General features: G+C 42.4%; 1 protein-coding gene across 2 annotated transcripts; it reads right to left on the bottom strand.

The window, feature by feature from the left end:
• Nucleotides 1–725: 725 nt before the first annotated feature.
• HMGCS2 (3-hydroxy-3-methylglutaryl-CoA synthase 2) lies at nt 726–27,879 on the bottom strand. 2 transcript variants are annotated; one of them, XM_005542142.5, is made up of 10 exons: nt 27,726–27,879; nt 22,938–23,392; nt 18,366–18,491; nt 17,619–17,783; nt 15,753–15,918; nt 7,705–7,875; nt 5,585–5,691; nt 4,853–4,978; nt 3,103–3,214; nt 726–1,188 (listed from the first exon to the last, which is right to left on the bottom strand). In XM_005542142.5, exons 1-9 carry the CDS (start codon nt 27,827–27,829, stop codon nt 3,108–3,110), a joined length of 1,527 nt encoding a protein of 508 aa, XP_005542199.2. In that variant the 5' UTR covers nt 27,830–27,879; the 3' UTR covers nt 726–1,188; nt 3,103–3,107. The 2 variants fall into 2 exon arrangements, with proteins under 2 accessions (XP_005542199.2, XP_005542200.2); XM_005542143.4 differs by having other exon boundaries at nt 726–1,180.

The raw sequence follows: 27,879 nt of genomic DNA, 5'->3' as shown, positions 1-27,879 counted from the left end.
CCAGCCTTGAGAAAAACAGTGAAGGGAACAGATCCAGCTTCTCATTCCCGTGGGGCCGTTTTTAAGCGCTCCCTGAGGCCTCCTCCCCTGCCCCCACCAGTTCTGCTCCCCTCCAATAGAAAAGATCCTCTCTGTTTTCCATGGTGCCCTTTCCTCACGGGGGTGGCTGAGGAAACTTTCTAAAAGGAAGTGATGACAACACCCTGATACTTTCCCTCTCCTCCCACTCCCTTCCTCAATTCAATCCCCACCTCCCTGAACCATTGCTATTTTATAAGAGGACCCTAGAAGAAGCAGTGCCCTCCCCGAAGGGGGAAAGATCCTGTAATGGAATAATTTCCTGCCAGGTATCAACATTTATTTATTTTTTTACTTTTGGCTGTAGAAGGCAAAAACTTGTTAACCTTTGCCTTGTGTTTATTTGTTCAAATAACAGCAGCAAGGAATGACCAAGAAGATCTTAACTACAGCTCCTGCTGGCCCCTGTCTGCTGCTCTCTGTCTATGCAGTGTCTTTAGATCAGGGCTGGGGGAAGCTGTGTTCTACCATTCTTATTTGCCTTGTCTCTGTCATAGTACTTGGCATGTGGCACAAATACAATGGAATTGCGAGGGGACAGAGGCAGCCTGTGAGGCAAGGACCCAGCCCTCTGACCCAGGAGGTCTAGCAGGCTTGCTGCCTGTTAGCTGGGTTTGTATTCTGGGTTCCAAGAAACACAGGAGTCATTTCCTCTTTCTCCCTTTTTAATTGCCATATATTAGCTTAGAACAAGATACAAAATTTGGAGATTCACAGGAATGGCACCGAAGTTTAACAATATTCATAATAATAAAGTTATAACACAGGACAGGAAAGTTTATCTGGATCTTGAAGGCAACAGCGGATCCGCATGCACATTTCTGGAGGCCAGTGATTCATGAAGAGATCTTTGCTCCATTGCTCCATCTTGCTCTTTCACAAAGGACCCCTAGTCCTTAGCACCACAAGCCCAGGACAGTGATTACAGCATGGAGAGGAATGAAGGGGCTGCTAGGGATGGCTCCTCACTCTACAGGGCTGATGCTTATGGGGCTACTATGTCGATTCAAATTCATTTACCAGCTAAGAGTGGGATCTTCAAAATATGATTCACGGGCAGAAGCTCTGCTAGCATACGTTTCCCAGGAAGCTCTCCACGGATCTATAGAACTTAAATAAACAAAAGGTCACTCAATCATGGGTCTCCTCTTGGGCACCCTGCCCCCAGTGCCTGCTTCTTGCCCGAGGTGTGGCTGTGCAGAGGGGCTCTCCTAAATGTATCCTGAGGGTGCTCCCACTAGGCACCCAGTGCCAAGCCTGGACACCTGAGGGATCTGTGCCCAATGCTACTGGAGCCAAGCCTGGGGGTAGGCAGAGTCCCCCATCGCACATCTGCTTGTGATAGGAAAGCAGGAGGGGCAGGCTAGGGCAGTGCAGAGAACTGCAGAGCTCCACCACGAGCTCTGCATCGACAGCAACCCTTCATTTCTGCTAAAATCTCATTGTTGGAAGTTCACTGCTCATATTAATAATCAATATGAGAAAAGTTCAAGAGTTCCAGCTTTTCTTTTCAGGTATAATGCTGCCTAAGCACTTGTGAGAAGCTTGTCTACCATGAGAGGGAGGGAGCCTGATGTGGAAATTCTCTTTTAAAAATTCCAAATTTCTCTTTCTCTCTCCCTTTCCCCACTCCCTCCCTATTTCTCCTGATAAATGAACTAAGTCGACACATTTAACAGCCCCTCTTTGCTACTGACCTGCCCTTAAGAACCGTATTTCCAACACGCACACAGGCTCCCAGGCAGTACCACAGTCTTCAGGGCCTGCTAACTGAGCTCGCCCTCTCAACGGCATCCTGCGGCCCTCAGCCTGCTTGTCCACCTCTCCTAGCCCTAACAACACCTGGGCTGCAGCAGCCTAGCACCTGCGAATATCCCAGCGGTGAGGAATGAACCCAGGATCCCTCCAGCTGCACTTCTGCTTCCTCTGAGGTGGCTGTATCTGTGCATCTCCGCCTCCCACTGACTTCTTCCCTCTCTTCCTCTGCTCCATCCCTGCCTCGGCACACCTTTTTCTTCTTCCCTCTCCATCTACCAAAAGGAGGGGAAAATCTTAAAAACTTGAGCACGGGGACTGCACTAATTAAAATGTACGGGTTGTAAAATAAATCTCTTCTCACTCTATCATTCCGTTTATCCTACCTATTCGGTCAACTGAAGGCAGCTACCTGGGTTCATACAAGATTCTTATTTTGAATGTTTGCTTTCCTTTTAAAACGATCATAAAGCATTCTCCCATTTCTCCTCTCCCCACAATCCTCTTTCATTTTGCTCTCTTCTCCCTATCCTTGTGTCCATGAATTTCCTGAACCTCACTGCTTCTCCCCAGAAGGAATCCCATTACATAAGAATTGTTACACGACCCTTAGCCTAAAACTCCCTCCAGCGGAAGTGCCTGGCTTTAAGGGACTCTTCAACCCACCCGTTTCCTTATGAATTTGTCTCCCACACATTGGTGTGTACCATTTCTGAGGCTCTGGGGCTGCTCATCTTGGTTGTTCTGTTGCTCATCAGATCTGCTGATCTCATCCCCCTAGAGTAATGATTTCTGTAGGTTCAGGTTCATAGCCTGTTCACTCAACAGATGCTCTGAATGCTAATCTGTCAAGCTTCTTCTAGGAGAGCTTCCTATCTTCAGCAGATCAGGAAAACAAATCCCACTCTTATTTCTCACATTCAAGATTTCAGAACATGTTTCTCCCCCCAGGCTTTTGCCTTCCAAGGCAAAGAGCCTCAAGAGTTTTAATTGGTCTTTATGGTGCAAATCTCCACTTCTGATTAGTTTGAAAGCTATGAACCCTCCCTGGCCTGGTTAATGTTCCCAAACTGCAAGATTCCTATTCTGAATACTTGCTTTTCCTTTTAAAAATACCACAAATAATGCTCCCATTTCTCCTCTCACCCCAATCCTCTTCCATTAAACTCTCTTCTCCCTGCACATGTCCCCACCCTCTCTCTCTCTGTGTTGTTACCCGGAGGAAGACTTTAGGGTTTTATGCCACCAACTCTGCAAACTCTCACTCACCACCTTTAGATGGGACGCCGGGCATACTTTCTGCGATGCAGCTCGTCCACTCGCTCCAGGTACCAAGTACCTGGGAAAAGGCTGTTTGTGTCACCAGGTGGGGAGAAATTCGCTGTGGAATGAGGAGAAGAGGCAGTACTCACAAAGAGTTGTATGAGTTTTTGGAAGAGAAAATGGTCATGAAGATGTCTGCACCTCCACAGTGAAGCTCTCTTGGCTGTGCTGAAAGGGGCTACAATGTCACCCTCAGTCCACCAAATAGAACACTGGACTCGTGGAACCAGAGGAGCAGCCATCTTGAATCTAGCACTTAAGGCCTTAATAAAAGGCTATTAAGACTTTTATTATAAGAGTACAAAATTTTCCTACAGTAAGCATAGCCTTCCTCCACTGAAACCTTCATCCCATCCTTTTGCCAATAGTTCCTACTTTGAGATGTAATTCCCAGCTTCCTGTTTCCTAACAGACACTTCCTTCTAAACTAAATTTTCTGGTTCTGATTCATTGCAGTATTTCACTGCTTTGTCCATGAATGTTTGTCCTAGAGGTCCTATTTTTTTTTCTTTCTTTTTTTTTGTTTTGAGACGCAGTCTCGCTCTGTCACCCAGGCTAGAGTGTGGTGGTGTGATCTCAGCTCACCGCAGCCTCTGCCTCCTGGGTTCAAGCAGTTCTCCTCAGCCTCCCAAGTAGCTGAGATTACAGGTGTGTGCTACCACATCCATCTAATTTTTATATAATTTTTATTTTTTCATATTATATTCATGTTTTTATATTTTTTATATTTTTAGTAGAGATGGGGTTTCATCATGTTGGCCAGACTGGTCTCGAACTCCTGGCCTCAAGTGATCCACCTGCCTCTCCCTCCCAAAGGGCTAGCATTACAGGTGTGAGCCACTGCGCCTGGGTCTATATTTATTCTCATTGTCTTTCTTTGCTATAACATATCCACTGGTCCAGAAGAGAGCAATGACCACTAGGTCTAGGTTTTCTGGAACGTTTCCAATTCCATATATTCTGTCTTCTTTTGAGACCATGCTACAAACATGTATCTCAAGTTTTGCTTGAGAATATATATAAAACCTATAGAAACCATGGTAAAACTGTGCAGTACCATGGTTTTAAAACCACTAACTAATCTCTCTAGTATTACATTTGGGTTTCATTTTCCTTTTATTTGTCGCTTTTGGGGCAATATTTTGTTTTTATGTTTGGTGGAGAAAGAGGGCAATTTGGAGGAGACAGTAATATTAGTTGATAACATATTTATGTAGAGTAATTCATTTAATTTGTTTGGAAATCCTGCAAAATCAGTATGATTTTAGAAATAAGACCACTGAGAAAAGTTTAACAACTTTTGCAAAGATAAACAGTTAGTGAGTAGCACAGCTCAGGGTTAGATTTGGATATCTAGCTCTAAAGTCTGCACTCTGTCAACTGTTGCAGACAGTATTTTCAAAGACTATACTTCTGGCTTCCATGGGACTACACATTCTGGGTGTTTAGCTATATTCTATACTGGGAAGCTGCATCCTGCCTCCCTCTTCCCAACTCTATCCTCTGTTTTCGCAACTACTTCTTGCCCCTTTGGACAACAGATCTTCTAGCAAATCTTCTCCCAACCATATCTCATAGAAGTCCTGACCCTGGACTACCACATTCTAGATTTCTGAGGAATCCCTGACTCCCAGCTACTGGAATGGGGTCTGAGATGCGTTACCTTCTCTTCCTCTCTTCCTGCCCCTTTTCTTACCCTTATGGTAGAATTGCTCTCTTTGGTTCATTATTTCTGTGAACTCCTCAGGAGACATACACTTTCGGGAGGCTAGGCGCTTTGGCAGGTCTGATGTACTGGACACCAACTTGTCCAGGGGAGAGCCTGGTAAGCAAAAGCAAGATTGTTATACCTTCTTCATTGTCATTATCACTATGGCCAATCACGAGTCCAACAGAGAGTCAGGTTCTGTGGGAGGTTACACCCTGGAGGAATGTGCAGTGTGTGTGGCTTAGAATACCACGAAATGATAAGCAAACATACTTGTTAGCAAAACAGGCAGGCAGACACACTGATTTGATCAAGGTGTATGCCACATGGTACTTAGATGCATGTCCTTAATCACATCAATCACAAAATAATCAATAAATTCTTATTAGGTATCTCAAATCCATCAACTTCTCTTTAATCAATTGCAACCAAGCAACCATTACCTCTTGCCTGAACTATTTACTGGAACAATCTAAGTGGTTTCCCCATATCCACCTTTGTTCCTTTTCAATCTAGTCTCTAAGTAGTAGCTAAAGAAGTGCTTTAAACACATAAATTAAACCAACTTACTCCATGCTTAAATCCCTTCAGTGATTTACTTTGCTATTAATAATAACATTAACTCTGTCAAGATGGCAGCCTCAGCAATGATGGAGAAGAAGATGGTTATTCTACCAGATGAATCTTGTCAGGAATGCCTACTAGAAAGATGAGGCTCACCTGGAGAAGCATCCTGGGACACTCGAAATGAAAAGAAACTTGCTGCTAAACCAGAACCATAAGAGAAGGCACCAATCCTGGAGCCAGCCAGTTCTTGGGCAGAGTGGCTGTGGGGAAAAAAATCAAATAAAAAACACATTATATAATATATTCTGCACCGCAAATAGAACAACAGCCTATCATCCCGATCTTCTCCCTGTCTACCTCACACAACTAGAAATGGGTTCCAGGCACCCTACATAAAGAGGGACTTCTGGTAGACCTCAGGGACAGGCCTATGTGTAGGAAACCTTGCCAAAAGGAAAGCAGCTAATATCCCAGCTATATAAGGCAGAGAAACAACAAGATAATTTTTGGTGTACATAGAGCTTCTACCCTCTCATGAGGACAGGATAAATTCAGCACCTTCTGAAAGTGCCTCCAAGTGGAGATCAGACCACTGGACTCACCCTTCAGGCTCACATGTTGACTGGTAATGGTTCAGCAGTCATAACTTTTTGATCATCCTCTGTGAGTAATAATTTGATCAAGTTCACCCATAAGCATTTTTTCCTGCTTTTTTTCTTTCTTTCTTTTTTTCTTTTTTTAATTTAGCAGAGTCTTGCTTTGTTGCCCAGCCTGGAGTGCCTGGAGTGCAGTGGTGTGATCATGGCTCACTGTAGCCTTTACCTCCTGGGCTCAAGTGATCCTCCCACCTCAGGATTCAGGATCCTGAGTAGCTGGGACTACAGGTGCAAGCCGCCACACCCAGCTATTTTTTTCTTTTTTGAGACAGAGTCTCACTCTGTCACCTGGGCTAGAGTGCAGTAGCTTGATCTCAGCTCACTGCAATCTCTGCCTCCCGGGTTCAAGCAATTCTCATGCCTCAGCTTCTCGAATTGGTGGGACTACAGGCACGAACCACCATACCTGGCTAATTTTTGTATTTTTAGTAGAGAAGGGGTTTTGCCGTGTTGGCCAGGTTGGTCTCAAACTCCTGACCTCAGATGATCTTCCCACCTTGGCCTCCCAAAGTGTTGGTATCATAGGCGTGAGCCACCGCAAACATCCATGGCTAATTGTTTTTAAAAATTTTGTAGAGATGGGGTTTCCCTGTGTTCCCAAGGCTGGTCTCAAACTCCTGAGCTCAAGAGATCCTCCTGCCTCAGCCTTCCAAAGCGCTGGGATTACAGGCATGAGCCACCTCACCTAGCCCTTTCCTATGTTATATGCAGTACTTCCTTATAAAACCCACACAACAGAAAATGAATCGAAATAACATCCAACATTTGAGCACCTGCTGAGCACTGCTATTTTAATTGGTTTAGATACTTAATGCTCATAAAAACAGTAGAACACAGGTATCATGATTGCACATATGCTACAGATGGGGAAAGTGAGGCGCATTGAGGTTAAGTATTGTCCAAGGTCAACCCTAATAAGTAGTTAAAAAATTTGAACCCAAGTTGTGGGCTCTAAAGTCAGACCCATTTAACCACCATGCTCTACTACATATAGAGATTTTAAATAAATGAGACAAAAATATGCATACAGAAGCTACTGTTTTCTTCATGCACCCGAACAGATCTTGCCCATCCCTTGACATCATGTACTTCACTTTGGAGACCACTGTCTGATACAGACTGTAAATCCGCCTATACATACACCTTTGGTACGAGTTTCTTTCATCTTCCTTCCTTTTCCTGCCTTCTCCCTCCCCTCCTTTCTTCTATATTTATTTATTTATTTATGACAGGGTCTCATTCTGTCATCCAGGTTGGAGTCCAATGGCACAATCATGGCTCACTGCAACCTTCCACTCCTGGGCTCAAACCATCCTCCCACTTCAGCCTCCCGAGTAGCTGGGGCCACACGTGCACACAACCATGCTCAGCTAATTTTTGTAGAGATGAGGTTTCACCACTTTGCCCAGGCGGGTCTCGAACTCCTAGGCTCAGGCGATCTGCCCACCTAAACCTCCCCAAATGCTGAGATTACAGGCATGAGCCACCATACTAGTCCCCTTCCTTTCTTTTAAATTTCTGAGCCAGAAGAGAAACCCAATTTTTTTGACCCCACAGACCATGGTGGTGGAGGCTGGGGGTGTGCATGTAAGACACAGAGCCAGACACAGTACTCACTGGGACAGAAGTGAGGCCAGGCACCCGTACAGGGATGAGGTGTACATGTTCCCATTGTGCGTGGAGAGGTAAAGGGAGGCCTTGGTTTTCTTGTCGAATATGTCCTGAGAGGCCTTTAGAAGTGCTTTATCCAGGTCCTTGTTGGTGTAGGTGTCTTCCAGCTTTAGCCCCCTGTGAGGCAACCAGAGGTAGCCATGTGAGAGGCCAGGGGAGGAGAGGGAGGGAGCAAGGGGGAAAAGTAATAGCTTCTGGAAAGAAGACTTGGCACATGTTTTTTCTACAATATTTGGAAATACAGAACAGCCCAAAGGAGAACATACCACTAATGGACTTACCATTCATATTTTTCTGGTGGAATCTATCCCTACTTTTATACAGTTTACTAGAAAATTAGAAAGAAAATCATGCTATGTGTTGTGGTTAGCATACTTTCTTAACTCTGTGTGTGTGTGTGTGTGTGTGTGTGTTTGTGTGCGCGCGCGCGCGCGCGTGTGTTTTCCCACGACATTGTAAAACATTATTTGTAAAGGGTGAAGAATGGTCCATGACAGGATGTACCCCACATTAACCTATCTTCTTGCTCCTGTTCCTTGCTAGTTAAAACACTACAGTGAATAGGTAGGTGTTCTTTTAAACACGTGGGATTACTGAGCCCAAAGGTTGCACATCTTTAAGGCTTTGGCTTCATGCTCTTCTGTTACTCCTCAAAACACCTGATCCATTTACACATCCACTACTGCCCATTTTCCCATAGCCTTGACAATTCTGGGTATTCACATTTTAAAAAGACTATCTAGAGAAAATGGTAACTTGAGTAAACATTTTATTAATGAACATGCACATTTAAAATGTGATCATATACATTTCTTCTTTGAGAAAATTTTCTGTTCATATTGTTTGCTCATTTTTCTATTAGGGTATTTATTTATTTATTTATTATTTTTTTTAATTTATTTATTATTATTATACTTTAAGTTGTAGGGTACATGTGCATAACGTGCAGGTTTGTTACATATGTATACTTGTGCCATGTTGCTGTGCTGCACCCATCAACTCGTCATTTACATCAGGTATAACTCCCAATGCAATCCCTCCCCCCTCCCCCCTCCCCATGATAGGCCCCGGTGTGTGATGTTCCCCTTCCTGAGTCCAAGTGATCTCATTGTTCAGTTCCCACCTATGAGTGAGAACATGCGGTGTTTGGTTTTCTGTTCTTGTGATAGTTTGCTAAGAATGATGGATTCCAGCTGCATCCAAGTCCCTACAAAGGACTCAAACTCATCCTTTTTTATGGCTGCATAGTATTCCATGGTGTATATGTGCCACATTTTCTTAATCCAATCTGTCACTGATGGACATTTGGGTTGATTCCAAGTCTTTGCTATTGTGAATAGTGCTGCAATAAACATACGTGTGCATGTGTCTTTATAGCAGCATAATTTATAATCCTTTGGGTATATACCCAGTAATGGGATGGCTGGGTCATATGGTACATCTAGTTCTAGATCCTTGAGGAATCGCCATACTGTTTTCCATAATGGTTGAACTAGTTTACAATCCCACCAACAGTGTAAAAGTGTTCCTATTTCTCCACATCCTCTCCAGCACCTGTTGTTTCCTGACTTTTTAATGATTGCCATTCTAACTGGTGTGAGATGGTATCTCATTGTGGTTTTGATTTGCATTTCTCTGACGGCCAGTGATGATGAGCATTTTTTCATGTGTCTGTTGGCTGTATGAATGTCTTCTTTTGAGAAATGTCTGTTCATGTCCTTTGCCCACTTTTTGATGGGGTTGTTTGTTTTTTTCTTGTAAATTTGTTTGAGTTCTTTGTAGGTTCTGGATATTAGCCCTTTGTCAGATGAGTAGATTGCAAAACTTTTCTCCCATTCTGTAGGTTGCCTGTTCACTCTGATGGTAGTGTCTTTTGCTGTGCAGAAGCTCTTTAGTTTAATGAGATCCCATTTGTCAATTTTGGCTTTTGCTGCCGTTGCTTTTGGTGTTTTAGACATGAAATCTTTGCCCATGCCTATGTCCTGAATGGTACTACCTAGGTTTTCCTCTAGGATTTTTATGGTATTAGGTCTAACATTTAAGTCTCTAATCCATCTTGAATTAATTTTCGTATAAGGAGTAAGGAAAGGATCCAGTTTCAGCTTTCTACTTATGGCTAGCCAATTTTCCCAGCACCATTTATTAAATAGGGTATCCTTTCCCCATTTCTTGTTTCTCTCAGGTTTGTCAAAGATCAAATGGCTGTAGATGTGTGGTATTATTTCTGAGGACTCTGTTCTGTTCCATTGGTCTATATCTCTGTTTTGGTACCAGTACCATGCTGTTTTGGTTACTGTAGCCTTGTAGTATAGTTTGAAGTCAGGTAGCGTGATGCTTCCAGCTTTGTTCTTTTGACTTAGGATTGTCTTGGAGATGCGGGCTCTTTTTTGGTTCCATATGAACTTTAAAGCAGTTTTTTCCAATTCTGTGAAGAAATTCATTGGTAGCTTGATGGGGATGGCATTGAATCTATAAATTACCTTGGGCAGTATGGCCATTTTCACAATATTGATTCTTCCTATCCATGAGCATGGTATGTTCTTCCATTTGTTTGTGTCCTCTTTGATTTCACTGAGCAGTGGTTTGTAGTTCTCCTTGAAGAGGTCCTTTACATCCCTTGTAAGTTGGATTCCTAGGTATTTTATTCTCTTTGAAGCAATTGTGAATGGAAGTTCATTCCTGATTTGGCTCTCTGTTTGTCTGTTACTGGTGTATAAGAATGCTTGTGATTTTTGCACATTAATTTTGTATCCTGAGACTTTGCTGAAGTTGCTTATCAGCTTAAGGAGATTTTGGGCTGAGACAATGGGGTTTTCTAAATATACAATCATGTCATCTGCAAACAGGGACAATTTGACTTCTTCTTTTCCTAACTGAATACCCTTGATTTCTTTCTCTTGCCTGATTGCCCTAGCCAGAACTTCCAACACTATGTTGAATAGGAGTGGTGAGAGAGGGCATCCCTGTCTTGTGCCAGTTTTCAAAGGGAATTTTTCCAGTTTTTGCCCATTCAGTATGATATTGGCTGTGGGTTTGTCATAAATAGCTCTTATTATTTTGAGGTACGTTCCATCAATACCGAATTTATTGAGCGTTTTTAGCATGAAGGGCTGTTGAATTTTGTCAAAAGCCTTTTCTGCATCAATTGAGATAATCATGTGGTTCTTGTCTTTGGTTCTGTTTATATGCTGGATTATGTTTATTGATTTGCGAATGTTGAACCAGCCTTGCATCCCAGGGATGAAGCCCACTTGATCATGGTGGATAAGCTTTTTGATGTGTTGCTGAATCCGGTTTGCCAGTATTTTATTGAGGATTTTTGCATCGATGTTCATCAGGGATATTGGTCTAAAATTCTCTTTTTTAGTTGTGTCTCTGCCAGGCTTTGGTATCAGGATGATGTTGGCCTCATAAAATGAGTTAGGGAGGATTCCCTCTTTTTCTATTGATTGGAATAGTTTCAGAAGGAATGGTACCAACTCCTCTTTGTACCTCTGGTAGAATTCAGCTGTGAATCCATCTGGTCCTGGACTTTTTTTGGTTGGTAGGCTATTAATTGTTGCCTCAATTTCAGAGCCTGCTATTGGTCTATTCAGGGATTCAACTTCTTCCTGGTTTAGTCTTGGAAGAGTGTAAGTGTCCAGGAAATTATCCATTTCTTCTATATTTTCCAGTTTATTTGCATAGAGGTGTTTATAGTATTCTCTGATGGTAGTTTGTATTTCTGTGGGGTCGGTGGTGATATCCCCTTGATCATTTTTAATTGCGTCGATTTGATTCTTCTCTCTTTTCTTCTTTATTAGTCTGGCTAGTGGTCTGTCAATTTTGTTGATCTTTTCAAAAAACCAACTCCTGGATTCATTGATTTTTTGGAGGGTTTTTTGTGTGTCTATCTCCTTCAGTTCTGCTCTGATCTTAGTTATTTCTTGCCTTCTGCTAGCTTTCGAATGTGTTTGCTCTTGCTTCTCTAGTTCTTTTAATTGTGATGTTAGAGTGTCAATTTTACATCTTTCCTGCTTTCTCTTGTGGGCATTTAGTGCTATAAATTTCCCTCTACACACTGCTTTAAATGTGTCCCAGAGATTCTGGTATGTTGTATCTTTGTTCTCATTGGTTTCCAAGAACATCTTTATTTCTGCCTTCATTTCGTTATGTACCCAGTAGTCATTCAGGAGCAGGTTGTTCAGTTTCCATGTAGTTGAGCGGTTTTGAGTGAGTTTCTTAGTCCTGAGTTCTAGTTTGATTGCACTGTGGTCTGAGAGACAGTTTGTTATAATTTCTGTTCTGGTACATTTGCTGAGGAGTGCTTTACTTCCAATTACGTGGTCAATTTTGGAGTAAGTATGATGTGGTGCTGAGAAGAATGTATATTCTGTTGATTTGGGGTGGAGAGTTCTATAGATGTCTATTAGGTCTGCTTGCTGCAGAGATGAGTTCAATTCCTGGATATCCTTGTTAACTTTCTGTCTCGTTGATCTGTCTAATGTTGACAGTGGAGTGTTGAAGTCTCCCATTATTATTGTATGGGAGTCTAAGTCTCTTTGTAAGTCTCTAAGGACTTGCTTGATGAATCTGGGTGCTCCTGTATTGGGTGCATATATATTTAGGATAGTTAGCTCTTCCTGTTGAATTGATCCCTTTACCATTATGTAATGGCCTTCTTTGTCTCTTTTGATCTTTGATGGTTTAAAGTCTGTTTTATCAGAGACTAGTATTGCAACCCCTGCTTTTTTTTGTTCTCCATTTGCTTGATAAATCTTCCTCCATCCCTTTATTTTGAGCCTATGTATGTCTCTGCGTGTGAGATGGGTCTCCTGAATACAGCAGACTGATGGGTCTTGACTCTTTATCCAGTTTGCCAGTCTGTGTCTTTTAATTGGAGCATTTAGTCCATTTACATTTAAGGTTAATATTGTTATGTGTGAACTTGATCCTGCCATTATGATATTAACTGGTTATTTTGCTCATTAGTTGATGCAGTTTCTTCCTAGCCTCAATGGTCTTTACATTTTGGCATGTTTTTGCAATGGCTGGTACCAGTTGTTCCTTTCCATGTTTAGTGCTTCCTTCAGGATCTCTTGTAAGGCAGGCCTAGTGGTGACAAAATCTCTAAGCATTTGCTTATCTGTAAAGGATTTTATTTCTCCTTCACTTATGAAACTTAGTTTGGCTGGATATGAAATTCTGGGTTGAAAATTCTTTTCTTTAAGAATGTTGAATATTGGCCCCCACTCTCTTCTGGCTTGGAGAGTTTCTGCTGAGAGATCTGCTGTTAGTCTGATGGGCTTCCCTTTGTGGGTAACCCGACCTTTCTCTCTGGCTGCCCTTAAGATTTTTTCCTTCATTTCAACTTTGGTGAATCTGGCAATTATGTGTCTTGGAGTTGCTCTTCTTGAGGAGTATCTTTGTGGCGTTCTCTGTATTTCCTGGATTTGAATGTTGGCCTGCCCTACTAGGTTGGGGAAATTCTCCTGGATGATATCCTGAAGAGTGTTTTCCAACTTGGTTCCATTTTCCCCCTCACTTTCAGGCACCCCAATCAGACGTAGATTTGGTCTTTTTACATAATCCCATACTTCTTGCAGGCTTTGTTCATTTCTTTTTCTTCTTTTTTCTTTTGGTTTCTCTTCTCGCTTCATTTCATTCATTTGATCCTCAATCGCTGATACTCTTTCTTCCAGTTGATCGAGTCGGTTACTGAAGCTTGTGCATTTGTCACGTATTTCTCGTGTCATGGTTTTCATCTCTTTCATTTCGTTTAGGACCTTCTCTGCATTAATTACTCTAGCCATCAATTCTTCCACTTTTTTTTCAAGATTTTTAGTTTCTTTGCGCTGGGTACGTAATTCCTCCTTTAGCTCTGAGAAATTTGATGGACTGAAGCCTTCTTCTCTCATCTCGTCAAAGTCATTCTCCGTCCAGCTTTGATCCGTTGCTGGCGATGAGCTGCGCTCCTTTGCCGGGGGAGATGCGCTCTTATTTTTTGAATTTCCAGCTTTTCTGCCCTGCTTTTTCCCCATCTTTGTGGTTTTATCTGCCTCTGGTCTTTGATGATGGTGATGTACTGATGGGGTTTTGGTGTAGGTGTCCTTCCTGTTTGATAGTTTTCCTTCTAACAGTCAGGACCCTCAGCTGTAGGTCTGTTGGAGATTGCTTGAGGTCCACTCCAGACCCTGTTTGCCTGGGTATCAGCAGCAGAGGTTACAGAAGATAGAATATTTCTGAACAGCGAGTGTACCTGTCTGATTCTTGCTTTGGAAGCTTCCTCTCAGGGGTGTACTCCTCCCTGTGAGGTGTGGGGTGTCAGACTGCCCCTAGTGGGGGATGTCTCCCAGTTACGCTACTCAGGGGTCAGGGACCCGCTTGAGCAGGGAGTCTGTCCCTTCTCAGATCTCAACCTCTGTGTTGGGAGATCCACTGCTCTCTTCAAAGCTGTCAGACAGAGTCGTTTGCGTCTGTGCAGAGGTGTCTGTGTGTCTTAGTTTACTGTGCCCTGTCCCCAGAGGTGGAGTCTACAGAGACAGGCAGGTTTCCTTGAGCTGCTGTGAGCTCCACCCAGTTCGAGCTTCCCAGCAGCTTTGTTTACCTACTTAAGCCTCAGCAATGGCGGGCGCCCCTCCCCCAGCCTCGCTGCTGCCTTGCCGGTAGATCACAGACTGCTGCGCTAGCAACGAGGGAGGCTCCGTGGGTGTGGGACCCTCCCGGCCAGGTGTGGGATATGATCTCCTGGTGTGCCTGTTTCCTAAAGCGCAGTATTGGGGTGGGAGTTACCCGATTTTCCAGGTGTTGTGTGTCTCAGTTCCCCTGGCTAGGAAAAGGGACTCCCTTCCCCCTTGCGCTTCCCAGGTGAGGCAATGCCTCGCCCTGCTTCAGCTCTCGCTGGTCGGGCTGCAGCAGCTGACCAGCACCGATCATCCGGCACTCCCCAGTGAGATGAACCCAGTACCTCAGTTGAAAATGCAGAAATCACCGGTCTTCTGTATCGCTCGCGCTGGGAGTTGGAGACGGGAGCTGCTCCTATTCGGCCATCTTGCTCCGCCACCCGGTATTTATTTTATTATTGATAATATATTTATATATTAAAGATATTAAGCTAGTATATTTGGTATACATTATACTTTTTGTTTCAATAGGGCCGGTCTTACAAGCAGTGTTTGTGCTAATTTTGATGTTTTAGTTAGTGGCAGGGTTAGGAGTACTAGTTAGTAACAGGGGCTACACTTGGTAGCCTATTCTACTGTTGATAAAATTGACCGAAATTTGAAATAAACAGGTACCAAGAAGAAAGGGAAAGATTCCTTTCCCAGTGGAAACTGTATTGAAGACATTTCTTTGTAAATATTAGTGATTAGTGTGGTGAATCAATAAACAGCATTCCTTCTGCTTTTTCACATCTAAGGGGGTGAGCTGGAATATCCCCATTTTATAGATGGAAGAAAGTGAAGCAAAAAGCAGGACATTAATTAAGACAGTGACAAGTGAGAATGGGACCTGACACTTCGCAAATTGCTACCCTGTAGTGTGATCATCTACTTCTATGTTTTTGTGTCTGTTTAGACTGTGAGATCTTCTAGGGCAGGGATCATGGAGTCACATTCATTTTGGTACCCTGAGAGGTTAGTACGATGTCTAGCACATAACATGTTCAGAAAATGTTTATTGACTGAATGATTTCGCTATTCTTTCTTTCTCCCTTCCTCCTTTTCTCCCTTTCTCTCTTTCTCTCTTTCTTTCTTTGTTCTCTGCAGTTTCTTACTGTCCCTTTATCCTGCAGTGCTGCCAAATCCCCCGTGTTTCCCTGCATTAACTCATGGAGGGCCCTACCCAGCCAATAATCCATTGCCCCGCAGAAGGACCTAGGATGGTTCCTGTTCTGCGGGAGGATTGCCATTTGTCCCCCACAGGGGTGCTGGTGGTCCAGACTCAAGGCATGAAGAAGCCTCCTTCTTGCTCACCCCTCACCAGCCTCTAGGATCCCCAAGAAGAGGACTCACCTGAAAGCCTCCAGCCCCTTGTATAAGCTGGTTTGTGTGTCACTGCTGGCTGACAGGAAGTCATTGAACATCAGGCGAGCCAGAGACTTCTGGACCATCTTGCAAAAGGGTGTGTGAAAGATCATGTACTGTAAATCGTCAAGGGTGAAGGGTCGATCACTGCCAGCTGGAAGAGGAAGCGTGAAGGCAAGGATGGGGCATGAGGGGTGAGCCATTTAGATCTCCTCCCTGAGATTTAACTGTGTCAAGTTTCTCCAGGCCTCCCAGGGAACTACTTCCCACCTCCTGCAAACGCATATAAGCTTTATTTATTCATTTTACATGCACTTACTAAGCACTCTCTACTAATAAGGAAAGAAGGGAAAGAAACAAAGTCTTTGTGTCTACTATTACCAGTCTCTATGATACTCATCTCAAATCAACCTTGTGGTATATAATTTTCTTCATTTTCCAGAGGGGGAACCCGTCTCCAAAACATCGTCATCTGTCCAAGGTAACCCAACTGTAAAAAGGCTAGTTTGGGATTCAGGTTCAGATGTCCCTGACTCTACTCTACGGACTGTCTCTCTCACTCTGAAGAGGAGTGCAATGCAATCTTTGCCCTTAGGAAAGATTACATTTTAGTGCTGGGATCCAAAGCCTCATCTGTCACATTATATATGCAAATAAGGAGTAAAATTTAAATGCCACAAGAATTCAGAGGAGTTAAGAGCAAATAACCAATTACAGAAGACAGACAGAGGCAGAGAGGCCCAAGGCAATTTCTTACCCATAAGGTTCACCTCTGGTAGGTGGTCCTCCACCCACTGCAGTGGAAAGAGACAAGAGGTAGCTCTTTATGCCACCCCCAAGGCATCCATGCCTTCTCCCACACTGCAATCTGTCTTTTGTGGATGCCCATCTGGTCATGCCTGAGCAGACAAGAATACTATTTATTTCTTTAAAGTGGGTTTAACTGTATTTATTTTTATTTATTCATATGTTCTTAGAGACAGGGTTTGTTTCACTCTGTAGTCCAGGCTGGAGGGCAGTCGCTTGATCATAGCTCACTGTATGGGCTCCTGTTCTACAAGCAATTACCCCCATCTCAGCCTTCTGAGTAGCTGGGACTACAGGCTCATGCCACCATGCCTGGCTAACTTTTGTATTTTTTTTTTTTTTTTTTTTTTAGAGACAGGGTCTTGCTTTGTTGCCCACATTGGTCTCAAATTCCTGGATTCAAGTGATCCTCCTGCCTCAGCTTCCCAAAGTGCTGGGATTACAGGGGTGAACCACCACTCCCTGCTTCTCTGTATTTTAAAAGGAAGACTTATTTGCTTCTTTTCTGCTTATGAAAGCAGTACATATTTCTCAGCAGGGAAATTTCAAAACTAAAGGTGAAAATAAAATCAACCTGCAATAGCACCACAAAGAGAAAAATCACTGACAACACTTTAGCATATAGAAAATATAGGTACGATTTCCCAATGTCAGACTTTAAAAGATGGTAAACTACAAACCAAGCACCAAACCATGCCTGACTTAACCAGAAACAAATGCCAACCACTGTGGAATGTGGTTGCCCGGCCTCTTAAAGCCGTCTCCCCGAGTGGCTGACATCCCTGGGTTTCATACTGGGGGCCTTGCCCTGGATTGTTTACTTTCTTTTATTTAGCTCAAGTTAGAAGCCGTTTTACATCTGACCTTGAATGACATCCAAATGGATTTTAGCATAGACCCAGGGAAGAGTGTAGGAAAGAGGACAGGAAACAATTCTCTTGACATTATTTTCAAGGCAGGAGAGAAGAGACCTTGCCATGGCCTTTGGGTACAAACTCTTGGCCTATGTGAATAGAGCCCCTACTGTCTGGCCTCTGAGTCGCATACCTTGCTTCCACTGATTCTGGATCTTTTTACGGTATGAGGTGTAACATCGATCCAAGGCCCGCAAGTAGCACTGGATGGAAAGCTTCCCATCCACCACTGGGTACTCCGAGGCCAAATTTGGTTTGTAGAAGTCATACACATTCTCCATATGGGTTCCCCTCAGTCCTGGAAAGGCACACAGAGGGTTTCAGAGACCATCCAATGCAGCCTACCTTGAGCACAAAGGATGAGAGAACCATGTAAAAAGAGCTTTCTGGTCATTATCTGTGTCCTATGTCCAAGTTTGAGCCCATTCAACATCCCTCGCATATTCAAAAGGAGTTGGACAGGTTGTTGGTATTACACAAATGAGATGTACATTTCCTTTTCCTTACCTCCATGGGCTTAACAAAACCTGGAATAGAAGCCAAGAGTCTCAAAGGAAAGACTTGCGCTTTATATCCAGTTATCTATTTTAATCTTCGATTGCCAGAAGAGTTCCCTAAGGTTCCTCACCAGTATCTGCACCGCTCATTTCATGCATCATTATGCCAATGCCTGATGACACAGGAGAGGAAACCTGGCGGATTCCCCTCTCCTATTTCTCCTCTCCTCCCTCTGCTCCACAGATCAGCCCTTTTTAGAGGCAAGCAATACCATCCTCAAACCCATACCCCAGCCCTGAGTAGCAGGTGTGCCAATGTGGGATTAGGATCTATGTTCTTGGCTATGCCATGCACAGCCTCTTGGTAATGGTTTACTACAAACCTCGCTCCAGGGCCAGAGGGGCCTTGGGCCCAATCAGCATAGCCACAGCTCCGGCCCCACCTGTGGGACGAGCATTACCACGGGGATAGACGGCGATGTCTCCACAGACCACCATGGCATAACGACCTGTAAAGAGAAGCAAGAAATAATTACCATCACTACGAAATCTGGAGTAGATTGAGTGCCTACTGTGTACCAGGCACAATTCTAGGTCCTGGATATAGAGTGATAAACAAAATAAAAACTCCCAGTCCTATGGAGCTTATGTTCTAGTGCAATTCATGATACATTTGAAATGTAAAGTCAAAATTTAGCATCCTGACACTCTGTAAAATGCTCATTTATACAGAATTCTGTCTCTGACTCCAGTGAAAAATGTGTTAATTGACACTTTTGGAGAAAATTCCGGTTTGTGTTTGTACTCATCTCCTTATGGCACTCCATGATCCTGAAATTATATCCTAAATCATAGAAGGTAAAGGACAGGGAGGGAAACTAACACTTAAAACACTAGTAGGACACTAGTTATCCTTAAACAATTCTTCAAACAATCCAATGAGGTAGGTAACATCCACATTCATAAGTGAAGACGTTGCCTTCCTGAGAGACTGAGTAACTAGTATAAGGTCACATATCTAGTTAATATGGATTTTGATATTCAAACCCAGGTCTGACTGGATCCTGAGCCATGTGCCTTGAATTGCATGGCACTACTTTCAGTGTGAAAAGAGTTTATGTAGAGTAAATGATCCATAGTCACTAACTTTATGATAATCAGACTAGTATTCAATAAATAATTGTGGTCTTGACTATTATGTATTCCACTTTCATCTGTCAGAATTACTGTCCCAAAAACTCGAGTTCATGGGTGAGATATGGTAGTAATTTTAGTATTCTGACCTGTGAGGAAGCTCCCAGTATTCACCCACAGCACTGCTTTGGGAGACATATTTCCATATAATTTAATCCTCATGATAAATCTATATAGCAGATATAGTTATCCCCATCCTACAGATGAAGAAACTGAGGCCTAAAGAATTTAAGCCACTTGCCCAAAAGCCACACAGCTAATAAATGGTAGGATAAGGATTCAGAGTCAGGACTCCAACCCAAATTCACTGAAATCCAGGAACCTTCTCTTAAGAATTATAATAATCCCAACTCCAACATCAATGAAAAAGTATTGTTTTCTTCCCCAATGTTATGTGCACATGTGTGTATATACATATGTGTGTATATATATATTTACATATATACACACACACAAATAATTCATATAAAATATATAAATGTAAGTATATATTTAGTATATATAAATATATTAGTATATGTATATTGGTATATTTAATGTATATAAATATATATTTAAGTATATATAATTTTATATACATAAAATTAAGGGAAAACAATACTTTTTTCTACCTGTATACACACACACATTTTGAAAATTTTAAGGGTTAGAAATGATTGAAAAGTATTTAGAATCCATTTAGGAAAAGACCAGTAAATTTGATTACCTAAAAATCAAAGCCTTCTATCAGAAACAAAGTCAAAAGACAAATTGGGGAAGTATTTACAGTACTTACAACCAACAAAAAGCAGTTTATCTTCATTTATAAAAGTTTCACTAAAAAGGCAAACTAGGCCAGGCATGGTGGCTCATGCCTGTAATCCCAGCACTTTGGGAGGCCAAGGCGGGAGGATCATGAAGTCAGACGATCGAGACTGTCCTGGCTAACACAGTGAAACCCTATCTCTACTGAAAATACAAAAAATGAGCCAGGCACGGTGGTGGGCACCTGTAGTCCCAGCTACTCAGGAGGCTGAGGCAGGAGAATCGCTTGAACCTGGGAGGCAGAGGTTGCAGTGAGTGGAGATTACTGCCACTGCACTTCAGCCTGGCAACAGAGCGAGACTCTGTCTAAAAAAATAAAAAATAAAAAATAAAGGCAAACTATATAATAGAAAAACGGCCAATAAACAACATAGAAATATTCAAGATTTCTTACGATAAAAGAAATGCAAATCAAAAACATTATCATTTTACTTGTTAAATTAACAAAGATTGGAAAGTTTGATAATATATACATTGTAGTAATGTAAGTTAGTACAACATTTTGGAGAAGAATTTGGCACACTTTATCAAACTTTTAAATCAACCTATCCTGAGATTCCACTTCTAGGAATTTATTAACAATATGGGACTAATTAAATAAAATGTGGCATATCCATCAAAGAATATTGTGGTTTTAAAAAGAATCAGATGGACCTTATATATGTTGATACAGAATTATCTCTAAGACCTAAGAGATGAGGAATATTTTATACAATGTTTAAAATGGAATAAATACGTGTATACTTGTAGGACCTAGAAAAAATATTGGAAGAATACAAAGAAACCACTAGTGTTAAATTTTGGGAAGTGGTAACGGGGCGGGGCGGGGGGTCAAATGAGGAGTTTTTCTTCACTTTTTTTTTTTTTTTTTTTTTTTGAGACGGAGTCTCACTGTCACCCAGGCTGGAGTGCAGTGGTGTGATCTCGGCTCACTGCAAGCTCCACCTCCCGGGCTCATGCCATTCTCCTGCCTCAGCCTCCCGAGTAGCTGGAACTACAGGCACCTGCCACCATGCCCGGCTAATTTTTTATATTTTTAGTAGAGACAGGGTTTCCCTGTGTTAGCCAGGATGGTCTCGATCTCCTGACCTCGTGATCCGCCCACCTTGGCCTCCCAAAGTGCTGGGATTACAGGCATGAGCCACCGCGACCGGCTGAGTTTTTCTTCACTTTATATACTTTTGTGTATGGGTATGTTTTTTTCCAAATACAAATTTTAATTACTTTCATTTAAAAAAAAAAAGACAAGAACACATGGGGACTCCCAGCCAATCTGAGCCAGAAATACTCTTCTCTTTCCTCATGCCCTCCTCTTTTCTCTGGAGTGATTCAGAACTCCCTGAGTCTCAGAGCCACTCCCTCCCACCTGAGGGTCCCCAGGTGAATGACTGGTTAGGTCAGAAGCAGAGTTCTCATTCACACTGGCATCCTCTGGTCCTGGTGGTTGCTGTCACCTGTGGGGTATATAGTCCGAGTGTCTGGGCTCAAGCTTAGGTGTTTTTGTTTTAAATACTAACTAAAAATTCACATTTCAATAACTTATTTTTAAAATTTTTACTTTTATACCAAGATACCATATTTTTTTTAAAAGATGCATTTGCAACCCCATCTGTGAAATACCCAGTCCGTCAGAAGAATCTACTCATTTGAAATGGCGTGCTTAAGGCTGACAATGATCTCAAGAATAGGCTCTTTGATTTTTGGTTAAAGGCTGGTGAATGCCCCTTATTTTTCATTTCTACTCCTCAACTAAATAATTGGTTGGACATATCTGGTGGTAACGGTGGTAGGGGTTACTAGAGAAGTAGTAATACAAGTATCGAGTAGGAGAGGCACTTTAAGAACAGACTTGATGATGTAGACTGGACCATCCCATGTCAGTGGAATTGTTAATGATGGAGCCAGGTAGGGCAGTTGGAAAAGCATGGAATGGACTTTTGGAATTGCACTGTCTTGCTGCATGAACAGAGATAAACTGTTAAACTCCTCTTGACCTCTTTTTTCTAAAGCAAAAGATATTGAATTAGATAATCTCTGAGGACTCTGCCAATATTAAGGCTTTTTGATTAATTTTATAATTAATGCTCATCATGGTTTCTAAGGTTTTTAATCCTAGTTTCGAACTTAGTAAATAGAGTGTCTTAACTACTGCCAACATACTTTTTTATATCTTTATGAAAATTTCACATTTCTATGAATTATTTTATTCAATCCTCTTATGAGTTAAGCGAGGCAGATAGGCATATAAGAATCCTGAGGCTCAAAAGGTTAAGGAATTTATCATTGTTTATTGATAGAGCTATGGCTTCAAACTCTCATATTGTACTGTTTCCCTTGAATTGTTTCTTGCCATAACAACAGGGGTTAGTCCTCCAATACAGCATTGGGAGAAGATATAAGTAAGATACAAGGTAATGTTAATATGTTAAGCAAAAAACAATATCCGAGGAGCCAGCTAAGGAAGAAAGAGGAGAAATATTCACAGTCTATCCTGTGGTTTTCTGGGCCTATTTCTACGAGGGTGTTTTTTTCCTGAACATCTAAACTTGTATAAATCTTTCAACATCACCAATCTCTCTCTCAGAGACTTAGGATATGTTTAAGAGAAACAGGTACAGTAAAATAGGAAATATATCAGATGTGGTTTGGCATTTTTGCCTCTGCCACTCACTATGTGTAGGATATCAGATCTGCCATGTTCTCATCTATAAATCTGGTATAATACACACTTCCTAGGCTGTTGTAAGAATTAAACGAATGGCTATGTGAACATGCTACCTAACTGTGTAAAGCTATATAAGTCTAAGTGGTTATTGTTGGATGATAGCAGCAGCTGTGTGAATATATTGTCCTTCCTTCACTAGATGAAGCCACCTGGGGAACTGAAAAGCAAAACTGATAATATTCAGCCTCCAATCCCAGCACCTTTCTTACATAAGGCTCGTGGCAGTACATACCATCCCAGGAACTGGACTCCATCCAGTTGGCAGCATTGAAGAGGGAGGCAGTACCACCGTAGCAGGCATTGGTGGTATCTATGCCCTCAATATCAGTATTGCCTGAATCCTGGAAGAGTTCCATGAGCACTGTTTTGACAGCTTTGGACTTGTCAATGATGGTCTCAGTGCCTACTTCCAGCCTGCCCACTGAGTCCCACGGGAGCTGTATGCGCTCCATCAGCCGTTGCACCACCGTCAGGCACAGGGAGTTGATGTCCTCTTGGACTGAGCAGAAGCCCATACGAGTCTGGCCCAAGCCCACTGTATACTTTCCTGCTTCCACATTGTTATATTTCTCCAGGTCAGTTTGGTCCACATATTGGGCTGGGAAGTAGACCTCCAGGGCCAGGATGCCCACGTCTTTTGGCCAAGTATCTGTTTTGGCCAGGGGGACAGCAGAGGCTGTAGAAAACCTGTGATGGAGATAACAATCAAACTCCCACTAATGGTCTGTAGATAGTTTCCTCAAAAGACAGTAATATAGCAATCATTTAATTAATTTTCTAGATGTTTTGAAGCTATGTTATCAGATGACTACAAATTTAGTATTGTTATATCTTTTCATTGAATTGACCCCTTTATCCTTGTTAAATATCCCTTTTCGCCTTTGTGATATTCTTGGCATAGTTTCCTTTCCTGATATCGATATAGCTGCATTAGCTTTTTGCTTACTGTTTGCATGGTATGTCTTTTTCTGTCCCTTTTTACTTTCAACTTCTTAAAGTCTTTATCTTTAACATACGTCTCTTGTAACCGGTGTATATTTTTAGTCCTTTAAAAAAATTTTAATAAGTCTGACAATAGTGGTGTTTTAATTTGAGTATTTCATCCATTTATATTTGTTGTAATTCCTGATATAGTTGGAACTAAGTCTTTGTTTTTTTCTTTTTTTTTTTTTTTTGAGAGGAGTCTCACTCTGTCACCCAGGCTGGAGTGCAGTGGTGTGATCTCTGCTTATTGCAAGCTCCGCCTCCTAGGTTCATGCCAATCTCCTGCCTCAGCCTCCCAAGTAGCTGGGACTACAGGTGCCTGCCAACACGCCCAGCTAATTTTTTGTAGTTTTAGTAGAGACGGGTTAGCCAGGATGATCTCAATCTCCTGGCCTCGTGATCAGCCCACTTCGGTCTCCCAAAATGCTGGGATTACATGCATGAGCCACGACCCGGAACTAAGTTTATGTTTTTATTTGTTTCTATTGGTCTCATTTGTTCTTTGTTCTTTTATTCCTCCTTTTCCATATCCTTTTTGATTAAGCAAATATTTATTATTCATCTTATACCCTCTTTTCCTTTTACTGATGACCTTAAAGATTATAACATGCTTAATTGGCTTGTTGAAATCTTACTTAAATTAATACTTCTTACTTTTGGAACACTGCAAAAACTTTAGGTTGCCTTTATTTACTCTCTGCATCCTTTTGAACTATTATTATCATATACTTTACTTCTACGTGTTATAAGCCCTTATAGGGCTTGTATAAATCTTTCAACATCACCATGAGTAAAAATATAATCTTTACTCATTTTTAAAGTATACCTCTAATTATATGCCTTTCTCTTTCTTCTTTCTTTTTTTCTACACAAGAACATACCCACTGTTTTCCTACTTATAAGTAAGTTTTCTGCTAGCTGATTTTTCTGATTGGGCCTTCCAGTGTTTATTGAGCACACCCAACACAGTTCTAGTCCAAATACACAGTAGTGAATCAGACATGCATTGTGCCCATAAAGAGAGCACAGCCCAGTGATAGAGGCAGACATTTTTACAGCTAAATATACAGGGAACACAGAGAGCAGAAAGAGCAATTCTAAATGAGAGCAGAGGAAAAAAAAGGCGGGGGAAAGGGGTCAGCAAAAGAGGGGAGAGATAAGGCCGGGCGCGGTGGCTCAAGCCTGTAATCCCAGCACTTTGGGAGGCCGAGACGGGTGGATCACGAGGTCAGGAGATCGAGACCATCCTGGCTAACACGGTGAAACCCCGTCTCTACTAAGCGGAGCTTGCAGTGAGCTGAGATCCAGCCACTGCACTCCAGCCCGGGCTACAGAGCAAAACTCCGTTTCAAAAAAAAAAAAAAAAAAAAAAAAAGAGGGGAGAGATGATCTATTTCTTTTCTGGACCAATCCACTTTTATTCAACCCAGATTCTTAATATCCTGGTGAAAATCTGTGTTCCCTTTTGTATGGGAGCATATGGGAGGTGAACTTGGTGATCTCTGTACTGCTACCATACAAAAGTACTTCCTACCTTCTGTTCACTTCAGCAACATTCTTCATTTTATAGATAGTGAAACCAGGGCACACACTGGTAAAGTGATGCGCTCAGGGTAACTTCATAGTTTATCACGTGTTAGAAATATTCTGTCCCTTCACTGCCTTGGGTGCCAGGGTTATAAATTTAGCTCCATTCTACAGGAGCTGAAACTCAGATTGAATGTGTCTATCAATCACCTTTGGGATTCTGAGCCTCTGGTAGCCCCAATTCTCCCAGCAGGAAGGTCACTTTTAAGGACAGCTGTCAGGCAAAAGTGGATCATATGATCACAAGATAGTGAAGCAAAGTGATAAATACACATTATATCTGACAGGAGAGGTTTGGAGTTTATTTATCTGCCCTGTTTATTTGACGCCCTCCAAATAACTGGAGTTTGTACTCTCAAATATTTACAGAGGAGCTTCCCCAGTACCTAGGAGCTAATGGTTAGCCCGTGCTTGTACTGCCAGCTTGGCTGCCTTTCTCCCAGCCTCGTTCTCACTCTGCCTTCTCTCTGGGCTGACTCCCTCCCTTTCTTCCCAGTTAGAAATCTAAGCTTGCAAGAAGAAGCTTAGAACGGGTCAGTTGGTAACTTTTGTAGCTGTCTTGGTGGGGAGCTATTTCTAGAAATGGATTATAAAGCCTTGAAGAAAACTAACACGTTGAGGCTTCGGAAGCTTCAGCCCACCATAGTTAAGAGTATCCTTCTCATCTTGTGCTTTCTCTAAAGAATGATCACTTTGTGTAATTTTAAATCATTTTCTCCTGGTGTTGCCCACTTCAAGAACATGTACCACATCTTTCCTTCTGCATTCCATCTTGCCTCCTTCCCTTGTGTTTCAAAATTATTACTACATTTCAGGCACTGTGCTGGGAAGGGGTTGTGAGGGTCGAACAAAGAGGTTGGACAAAGAAAAGAAGAGGGCGAGGTTCTTGAGACCTCCTTGACCAGTGTGAGGAATGATAAGCACACATATAACCCAACTTCAAGGCAGAATGTAGTCAGGGCCACAAGAGGGATGTGGGCAAAATCCACAGGTGTTCAAAGGAAGCAGAGATTTCAGTGGGTTGGAGGATCAGGGAAGCTTGATGGAAGAGACTGCATTTGAGGCAAACCTTGATGGATGACAGACTTCTGCCAGTGAAGAACTGGAGGGGAATGAAGGGTCAGTGGCCACAGCAGGGGGTGACTGAACAACTAAGGAACCCTGGAGATGCAGGTGTGTAGGGGAGCAGGGAGACAATACGTGAGAAATACAGGACATGGAGGGCACAAGTCTTGCTTAATTTTGAAGACAGCAAAGCAGATGCTGAGATGGAAGTCACTTTTAGGTTGGAGTTAGAGCCAATGTGGGTTGGATTAAAGGCAATTAGCCATATAGAGAAAAGATGATTCATGAAAAGCAATATTAGTTCAAGCCATGCGTAATGGGATGAACTGTAAATACGCCAGAAAGGAAATGTGAATGATTCCAAGAGTTTGAACCAAGGAAGTCAGAATGTCGGGGAGGATTGATGTGTGTCTTTTGGCTGATGGCCAACTATTGCTATCGAAACAAGCAAACCCACATCAATCTCTTCTTCACAAATACAGAAACAGGTTAAATCCTGAGCTGGGACATTTAACCTACGTGCAGGGTTTGGCAGTGCATGGGGAGAGTGAGGCGATGGTAGCACAATGAAGAATATAAGAAAGCTACGTGTATCAGCCCCTACCATGCACATCTATACACCCAGGTTCCCTGGGTATTTGGCAAGGAAAGACACTAGATCAAAACCATTTTTCTAAATATTTAGTAGTCATAGAATATAAAACTAGTCCCAATGTGTAATGAATTGTTTGGGGACTAGACAGCAACACATAGGTGGCTGGGAGCCGGAGGCACTAACGACAGCTGTATTACCATCATCGCTGACTATGGAAAACATAAGCACTTGAGCCACATTCAGGCAGTATTTACAAAGAAAAGGAGTGTGCCTGTTCTTGCAAAGAACATGTACACATACACACATAAACACACATTTCCCCTTTTCATAAAATTGGAACACAAGACAAACATAGCTTCTTATCCTCGGTCCATTTCTGATCCTGTTGCAGTGATTTAAAGTCACTGGTTTTATTAACACTGCAGTTGGCGCAGGGTACTGAGGGTCTTGGCAGAGGCTAGGGGTAAAGTTTGGAATGGTGGTGGAGAGAGGAGAGCTGTGGCCCTGGTACTGATATTTCTACTGCTTCATGCAGTTGGTGGAGTTAAAGATGCCATTGCTCACAAACACAGCATGTGTCAGAGGTTTGGGCTCTTCTCATTCTACAGCTGAAAGGGATTGTCTGTTTAGAAGTGAGCTAACTGAGACCCTGTAAAGTTAACTTGCTTGTCTAAGGCTGCTGTGCACAAGCCTTACTAAATTTTGAGTGAGATTCTAGTGAGTTTTCCCCAAGAGCAGGCCCTCTGTCTCTTTTACTAGTTACAAGATGCTTATCAAAAAGTGACTCACGTTTGGTGGGTTGCTGGGAGCAGACGAGCAGGTGTGAGGGAGGCTTCCTGCATCACTCTTGTCAATTGCAGAATGTGCTTCACTGGAGTCAACAGACGCTGCATCTCCAAAGGAGCAAGCAGAAAGCCAGCAGCTCACAGACCTTGAAAGAGAT

The sequence above is a fragment of the Macaca fascicularis genome, chromosome 1, assembly GCF_037993035.2.
Source record: "Macaca fascicularis isolate 582-1 chromosome 1, T2T-MFA8v1.1".
NCBI lineage: Eukaryota > Metazoa > Chordata > Mammalia > Primates > Cercopithecidae > Macaca > Macaca fascicularis.
Note: the sequence above shows the minus strand (reverse complement) of the source record. Positions and strands in the feature narration are given on the sequence as shown.